The sequence below is a fragment of the Gasterosteus aculeatus genome, chromosome 5 (assembly GCF_964276395.1).
Source record: "Gasterosteus aculeatus chromosome 5, fGasAcu3.hap1.1, whole genome shotgun sequence".
NCBI lineage: Eukaryota > Metazoa > Chordata > Actinopteri > Perciformes > Gasterosteidae > Gasterosteus > Gasterosteus aculeatus.
In genome coordinates this window covers 17127036-17135844 of record NC_135692.1, presented here as the reverse complement: position 1 = coordinate 17135844, position 8809 = coordinate 17127036, and the positions used below count along the sequence as shown (strand labels likewise).

The 8809-nt window shown below is 45.6% G+C and overlaps 1 protein-coding gene across 2 annotated transcripts in view; it reads right to left on the bottom strand.

Moving 5' to 3' along the window:
- Positions 1-1297: 1297 nt before the first annotated feature.
- LOC120819586 (glutamate receptor ionotropic, delta-1) overlaps positions 1298-8809 on the bottom strand; it is a 119769-nt gene continuing 112257 nt past the window's right edge. The window contains exons 15-18 of one of the 2 annotated variants that reach the window (XM_078102660.1): positions 8135-8301; positions 5984-6224; positions 4275-4413; positions 1323-1873 (exon numbers count right to left, since the gene is read on the bottom strand). In XM_078102660.1, coding sequence (XP_077958786.1) covers positions 1434-1873; positions 4275-4413; positions 5984-6224; positions 8135-8301 — 987 coding nt within the window. In that variant the 3' untranslated portion in view covers positions 1323-1433. Of the gene's footprint in view, positions 1874-4274; positions 4414-5983; positions 6225-8134; positions 8302-8809 lie in introns of both variants that reach the window. The other variant, XM_078102661.1, reaches the window with a different exon arrangement.

Genomic DNA, 8809 nt, shown 5'->3' with positions numbered 1-8809 from the left:
CTTCATGACTTTAAGTTTTCAAAATGGATTTAGAGCTAAATCTCTATAGCGACCACCAGGGGGCGAGCGACCAACCACCTCCTCCTAATTACGTGTCGTCCTTTTGACACAGTTAATATATTTAACGTCAGCAAGCGCCTTCAAAACATTATACAATTGCCCACTACTTTCTGGACAGAGCGCACAACTACACCCCCACCGCCCCGTGTTTATCCGCCACACAAACATTGGAGGCTCGAAAGGTTGGAGGCCTTCAATGAGAAAATAACTCCATACGACCATAAAGCTGAGTGACAGCTCTATGATAGACCATAACGCAGGGTATGCTTTGGGGCGGGGCTACACGTTGATTGACAGGTGTAATATAAAAACTCAAAGTTCTGGTAAAAAAACAAGTTTTCCCTCGTTAAACACAGTAAAGCAACGAGACCTTTAGGAGTCAACTAGTGGAAATCATCACCTCCTCCCCTCCTCTCCTTCTCTCCTCTCCTCCTCTCCTCCTCTCCTCCCCTCCTCTCCTTCTCTCCTCTCCTCCTCTCCTCCTCTCCTCCCCTCCTCCCCTCCTCCTCTTCTCACCTCGTTGCCTCCTCACACTTCTTGTAAAATATAAAAATCAAGGCAGCCACTGAGCTGCGTTGATTATGACCCCCCCCCCCCCTTAATGAACAACACAGTGTTTACCGATAAAAGGATTGTAGACTTTAGATTAGAAAAACAATGTATGTTATATATTTAATACAAATCCAAAATAAAGAATAGAAGATAGTGATCATTTTTACCGATGCTGAGGATAAACACATATTATATATATATATATTTATATGTGTATTGTACAGAGGTGCATAACAGTTGGTGTCCAAAGCCAGAATGTCCCTACAGCAGTGCATCATGGGTAGTCGTTGTGGGGAGACATCGTTTAATTTTGGCACTTAGAAAACAATCACAATGAATTTTGCGTCATTGTTTCATATTGAACAAAATGTACAAACAGTCATAACTATTTCATCAATGGATAAGTTTACATAAATATGTATACACACGTATATACAAACACACACATATATATACATACATGTATGTATGTATATATATATACGCATATATGTACTTATTTTTTATCTCGTTTTGTTTGTTTTTTACAACTCAACTTCTTAAAAATTGAGAATATTCAAAATACACTTTAACTTCACTTCGTTCTCTTGGTATTTACAAATATGTACAAGAGAGAAATTACAGAACCCCCACCCCCCCCCCCGAACCTCCCCCCAACCCCCCCAACCCGCCCGTGTGTGTGTGTTCGTTTGTAACAGTGGCAACAGGAAGTGAGATACAAAATCTTGTTTTTAAAACTCTTTACATTTTTTAACTTGAGATAATAATGATAATAATGCCCCCCCCCCCTCCCCCCTTATATGGATGTACTGTGGGTGGCCTCAATGGCTGCGGGTATGGGTCCTGCGGAGACTGCCTGGTAGGACATTGGCATGGGGGTCTTGCCAGGGCTCTGCCGGAAGAGCCCCCCGTTGGGGGCCCGGTGTTTGCACTGCATGGTGCCGCTGAGCGGGTGGTGGGGGGGCAGCGTGCTGCTGCCAGGGCCCTGGGACAGAGCCAGCGTCCTGCCGAGGGTCCCCCCACGGTGAGGGTGGGGAAGCGGAGGCGCCCCCCCCTCCCCGGGCAGGAAGGTGGTCACAGCGAGGCCCGAGGGGGGGTAGGACTCCAGGCCCGGCATCGGGGGGGCCCGGCTGTGCTGCATGCTGCCGATGTCCCGCGCAGAGGTCTCGATAGAGGGGCCGGGGATCTGCTTGTGAACCAAGTCCTCGTCCAAAAGACTGTTCATACGCCGATGCACCTGTTCCAGGTTCACCTCCTTGTCCTACAAGAGGAGGAGTTAGGAGAGGAGGGGTGAGGCGGGGGGAGGGACACAGTTTGCTGGTGCTCGGTGGTTCTGATTGGACGGGGCCTTGGTTTTGATTGATGGACTCTGGGGGGGTTCTGTATGTGCACCTTGAAATCAAACTTGGCCAGTGAGTATTAAAGGTTTGATGTCTGGAGGAAAACGGTCCTGGAGCCAAGCGGGCCGACGCCGGTTAGGTGGGCAGAGGTCAAAGGTCAAAGGGATTTTCACCAATCCTGGTGCATTATGGGATTAAACTTTTTTTTGACCTCAGGTATTCTAGCTCTACTTTAACCTTCTGAAAGTTCTGCTCTGCAGAGAAAGAACCACGAGGAGGAAGAGAAGAAGAAGAAGAAGAAGAACGCCGTTCTGATGACGTCAATTACCGAAAAACAGAGAAGCGATTAGATTTTTTCCTTTTCAAGAAATAAAATATCCAACAAGCGGAAACAAGAGTTGTTGGGAGGAAATGGAGGTTCTACGTGTGATGAATTTGACTCTATCTCCTCTGCTTTGTGTTCACTCATAACTTCTCTGATTTATTTAGTTATAAAATCCAATAACGTCTTCATGGTGTCGATGTAAAGTAAACGTGCTTTAAAGGTCAAGATTTCACCCTGAGATAAAAACCTTCGGTCTGAAAACAAAGCGTCTCGTTTCTTTAATGTTTCAATCTCAGATTAATTTCCTCCAGAGCAGAAGACCATTCGATCCTGATAACGGGCCCTTTGAAGGTTGACCCGTTGACCTTTGCCTCCACGCTGAAGGTCAATGTGGCGGTAAAAGGTGGAGGCTCTCCATCATTCGCTGCAGACAGGAGCCTGAGGTTTGCGGGTTGTGGCTCCAGGATCGGATTCACTTCAACTCAAGAGGTACGATGGTGTTAGTCACGGAAACTCGTCACGGGACACAAGCCATGTTCGAAGCATGCACATGACACGTTTAACATTTCCACCCTTTCAAACTATTTTATACTACTACTACTATATTATTTTATGTATCCTTATTATATAATAACCTCTCTGGAATGATTAAGGAAGCCACCACGTGTTAGCAGTGACACTTCCTACCGCTGCATTAAAAGACGGTGTCACCAAATCAACAAGAGCAGAAATCTTCTTCTATTTTAAATTTCCTCCTCAAAAATGCGTGAATTTATTTGTAAATGTTTCTTAACTTCTCCAATTCATATAAACTGTAACGTAAAAGGGCATCTGAAGCTGATGTGAACAGAAATAAAAGGAGGTAGCCAGTAAAATCACTTCCTGTGAGACAGGAAGTAGCCAGTAAAATCACTTCCTGTGAGGCAGGAAGTAGCCAGTAAAATCACTTCCTGTAAGGCAGGAAGTAGCCAGTAAAATCACTTCCTGTAAGCCTCAGAGTTCTAGTGACTGTTTATAGCAGTTACAATCTGTACGCGGCTAGCTCGTCATTTAGCCTGGCTAATCTATTTTGACAAGCCAGTAGCTAGGTAAGCTAGTAGCTTAGCCTCTGACCCTGCAGCAGAACCCTCCTTTCAGCTCCTGGTCTGGAAGTTCATGAGTGGTTCTGGGTGGGTTCACCTTAAACCTTCAGCCCCGGCTGGAAGTTCTACACGGCTTTGCTGATTTACACTCTCGGACTCCGATAGCGAATCGGTGCTTAAGTTTCTGCTTCTGCTTCGATTACCGAGAACTATCGCGCTGCAACATCTGTGATGCAGCTGGTGATGATGTCACCGGCCTCTCACGTAAAGCTGTATTGCTTCTCAGAGGTTTTCATTTAATAAGACACGTGTGCGAATAACTTGAGTGGTTTCACTTCGTACAGGGTTATAAATAACGAGTCGCCCTATTTAGTTATAAGCGTGCGTGAAAAGGCACAAACGTAACGATGTTGGTTCAGTTCGACACGTGGAGGAACACGTGACAGTGAGGTCAAAGGTCAGTCCTTATAAAATGTGTTCAACTAAAAGATGGCCGACGGAGAAACAGAGAGGCACTAAAATAAATAAAGAGGGTGGGGGGGGTAATTAACGCGTTAATCCCCAGAGAAAAACTCAAATTCAGACCCAATTAAGGGCAACTTTCAGTTTTCCTGTCAGGTATAAATTATTTCTTCTGGTTGTAGAAATAACTTGATGGTTAAGATGATTTGTTGGCTTTGGTTTGCTCATTAGATCATTAGAGATTTGATCAGCTAGGAGTTAAATGTTTTTCCTTTCGTGCTTTTAATACAAAGCCCAGCAATGCTCACGTCTTTTATATTCAGGGTAATATTTCTAAGATTAATTTGTAGAACCCAGAGAATCTGAGAATCAGACAGAAGGACCTCGCCATGGCACAGATACGTCTCGTGGTGTTGGTTTTTATTGTTGACAGTTGTATAGGTCTATTCTGACCTGTATCAATAGCTTCTGCTTCATCCCAGCCTCTCTCTCTGTCTGTCCAAATGTCCCTCCTCCCCTCCGATGAAGCAGTTGTAATGTCATTATATGTCAAAGGACCAGAAACCCTGGCCAGTCTGTAATCCTTAGTAACCTGCACGAGATCACAGACAGTCAAGTGTAAATAAAGAAGGACAGGTGGAGACAAGGAGAGGGAGACAGGTCCACATTGACACGTAATCAGCAGTAAGACGTGACACAGTGGACACCAGGGGACGAGGACGTGGGAGACAAACCTGGTCACACTTTAGTTTACGGATCCATCTGCTGAGTGCTGAGGTTGAGCCCAGTTCCACACTACGTCCTCTATAACTGATTCATTATTTCATCTTTGCAAACAATAATGGAGTAAATCCAAGGACAGTGAGCAGAACGTTGTCTCCTCAGCAGCTGGAGGACAGGGTGCATTTGGAGGAGGAGACCAAAATGGAGTTAAAAGGGGGAACATTGTACATCATCTGAAATGTGCTTGCAAACCTTTTTTCCACTTTCAAATTGCCAAATGAACACCAGATATTTGAAATTTACTTTGTGTTACAATATTGTATATAAGCAGATATCTACATATAATATTTTACTGGGACGCAACATCAGTGTAGATCATTTTAGGTTGATTTCTGCACTCGTTTGAGAAATAAGAATATATCGCTAATTCAGTATTAAACTAGATCATTTAACAAAGTCAGCAAAAGAGAGACCTCTGCGATGCCGGACCGTTAATTCATATCTACTTGCACTATGAACACATGAATTATGAGATGCTCACTTCAAGTCACTGTTGTCAGAGGTCATTAATATTGATTAGAGTGATTGATTAATTGATTAATGGACGGCCTTTCCTCTTCAAACCAAAAGGTTTAGCTGTTAGCTCAGCGGCCTTCTCCTTTCATTAGAACCTGCTGATGGACGTCTGCGAGCTCTTTATGCAGGAGGTGATGCTCGTGTATCTGTCGGTGACGTCAGCCGGTGAACAGCTGGGATCATGTGGCTGTTGACGGGCTGAGCCGCACGTTACGGTTCCCTTGGATGTGATAAATTACCTCTTTGTCTCTTTCGGACCTCATGCTGAAATGGAATATGTCCAAAAGTGTGTCTGTGCGTCCTCTGCCTGAATGATCCCTCCTCTGCTAATTATAATCTCCTTTCAGCCCCCCGGGGGCAGGAAACTACCAAAGCCTCTTTGTAGAAAATGAGTTTATCACAATAATTCAATACCGAGCGCTTGAATGGCACCGTGGGAATGATCATTACAGTGTGTGAGTGTACTCTGCCGCGTGAGCCAGGAAACACGCAGCACATGCTAGTAGCCACACGTCGGCGGGTGGAGGAGCTGTGCTTTTGTAGTGGATCAGTGTGCTTCATGTGGATTATAGAATATGAGAATATATCTGTAAGTAAGGACGAGGTGGAGGGGAGCGATGCACAGAGGACAGGAAACAATGGAGGGGTAATAATAAGAGACCAAATTTGATTTCACCCAGTGGCCTGGGCGGATGCTACCTGTCCCCCCGGTGCTAACGCCGCTAGCCCTGCTAGCCCTCTCCCCTCTACAGCTGGGTGTACTGGAGCTCCACTAAGTCGGGGCTCACGGCTGGATCCTTAAAGTAGAGTGTGGCCGTGTCCTCCCCCCGCGGGCCCGTCCGCCGGGCCCTGTGCTCGGTCACCTCTTTGGGCTGCTCCCGGCGGCAGCGGTCGCCGTTCCACCAGGCCTCCAGCCCGGCCACCAGGCAGGCCAGCAGCAGGCCGGCGGCCAGGATGCAGAAGACGCCGGCGAAGCTGTGCAGCTTGAGGGAGCGGCCGTCGGGGTGGGCGCTGGCGTGGCTGTGGAGGTCGCAGCGGCCCGTACGAGGCCACCACTTCTGCTTCATGATGTCCAGGTCGCCCTTCTCCTGCAGCTCCAGGATCCTTGAGGGGGGAGGCGGGGTGAACAGGTGAGTCAGAGGACATTTAATCCACTACTACGTACGAATGTAGAATACTACGTCATAACATGAAGGAACAAAGTTTTGTCAAAATTCTCAAATATATATTTAAAAGTCACACAATGCAATGTTATGGAAATAAGAACTCATGATAATAAGTCATTCATAGGTCAGCGTGAGATAAAGAAGAATATTATGTCTAAAAAGTAATAGGAACCTAAAAAAAAAACCATAGTAATTTCCCCCGTTTAATCTGCTCAGTTTTCACGGCACAAACGAGCTTCGGAGGCAACAAAGTGTGAAGCTTATTAACGGCGGATTATAGAAGTGAAACGCAGGATGGAGAGAAGGCAGCGGCGATGGGAGCAGGTATCAGAACCAGTAGATAATGGGTTCCCTCAGTGAACAATAGCCCCGCCCCCGACTGAACGCTCTGAACACTATTCCTGCGCGTCCCTGAACGCCTCGCACTGGAAAAACAAAACGTTGATAACCAGCGGCTTTTGTCTCCGTTCAGCGGATGAACGAGCCCCCAAATGAACTCAGGATTGCTCGGTAGGAAGAGGAAGCCCCCCACAAACAGCGCTTTGGATCATTGTAGTGATAATAACCCCGGGGCGTCACAGAGGGGCGCCGTGTGTTATCGCCACGACAACCAATACCGCAAATAAACACAGATGGACATTTTTTCACCAATAAACTGTCGGCGACCCACTAAGACTCACAAACATCTGGAAGCACCGTGAAGGTGAAGGAGATACGCCGCTGAAGGTCGAGGCGAAAGTCTCTCAGTAAAGAATAAATGAGTTTTCACAAGAAGGGATTTCATGAAGCTCGAGTCAAAGAATCGACTGGAGTCCTTGTTTCACACGAACGGACAGAAACGTGTTGGACGAGTTAAATATCCTGTTCCAAAAGCTGTGAACAGACTAAACTTTACAATCACTCTGTTTCCTCTTCTGGTGAACGAGGCTCTCAAGCTACACAAAGGGAGCGGCCATCTTTTACGTCCCCCATGTCGTTAAAGTCATTTCAATAAGAGCATGAGAACATGAGCGAATAAGAGAATAAGAGCATGGGAACATGAGCGAATGAGAGAATAAGAGCATGAGAACATGAGCGAATGAGAGAATAAGAGCATGAGATCATGAGAGAATAAGAGCATGATAACATGAGCGAATAAGAGAATAAGAGCATGGGAACATGAGCGAATGAGAGAATAAGAGCATGAGATCATGAGAGAATAAGAGAATAAGAGCATGAGAACGTGAGAGAATAAGAGCATGAGAACATGAGAATAAGAGAATGAGAACATGGGAGAATAAGAGCATGAGAACATGAGCGAATAAGAGAATAAGAGCATGGGAACATGAGCGAATAAGAGAATAAGAGCATGGGAACATGAGCGAATGAGAGAATAAGAGCATGAGAACATGAGCGAATAAGAGAATAAGAGCATGGGAACATGAGCGAATGAGAGAATAAAAGCATGAGAACATGAGCGAATAAGAGAATAAGAGCATGAGATCATGAGAGAATAAGAGCATGAGAACATGAGCGAATAAGAGAATAAGAGCATGGGAACATGAGCGAATGAGAGAATAAGAGCATGAGATCATGAGAGAATAAGAGCATGAGAACATGAGCGAATAAGAGAATAAGAGCATGGGAACATGAGCGAATGAGAGAATAAGAGCATGAGATCATGAGAGAATAAGAGAATAAGAGCATGAGAACGTGAGAGAATAAGAGCATGATAACATGAGAATAAGCGAATGAGAACATGGGAGAATAAGAGCATGAGAACATGAGAGAATAAGAGAAGAGGTCCCTGTTGTCTCATATAATCACACATGTACTCATGGATGGCATGAAGACCTCGTGTGATCTTACTTCTGGGAGAAGAGGTCCCGGTAGGGGCTCCCGTGCTGCATGGCGATGCCGTACCCTTTGCTGCTCACGCCGTTCCCCGACACGGTGACGGTGCAGTCGTCGTCCGTGAGGGCGGCGTACTCCAGCACCGCCATGTCCCACAGGAAGGCATAGGGACTCCTCTTAGCCTGGGAGGGGGGACATTTGTTTGTGAGGTTGAGGTTTTAGATCTGTGGGATATGTATATATTTATTATATCTATCTATCTATATATTTGAGTATTTATTCATCCTACAAGAAATAAATGTCGGATAAAATATTCACAGTCGCTGAAAAATCATCTCTCCACATTTTTAGCTCTAGTTTCCATGGAAACGCTGGACATGTTTAAATTCAGCTCTGATGTGAGGCCGCCGATCAGAGGAGCAAATAACCCAAAAAACAATATAGATTTTTTTACGCATCTACAGGATGAAAAAACAATCGCTATTTATTTGTGTCCAGGTTCTTGAATCCATGAACTCGTGTTTCAGATCTCTGGGCCTGAACCCGTCTACCTTCAGGACGACTAATCGTCGCTGTTTGTGCTCCACGGAGGCACAACAGCGGATATTTGATTTCATTTATGGGCTCAGAAAAGGAAGCGTAGAGAGACAGCTGACTTCCTGCTCTACTTCCTGCCCATCAATACGTCCA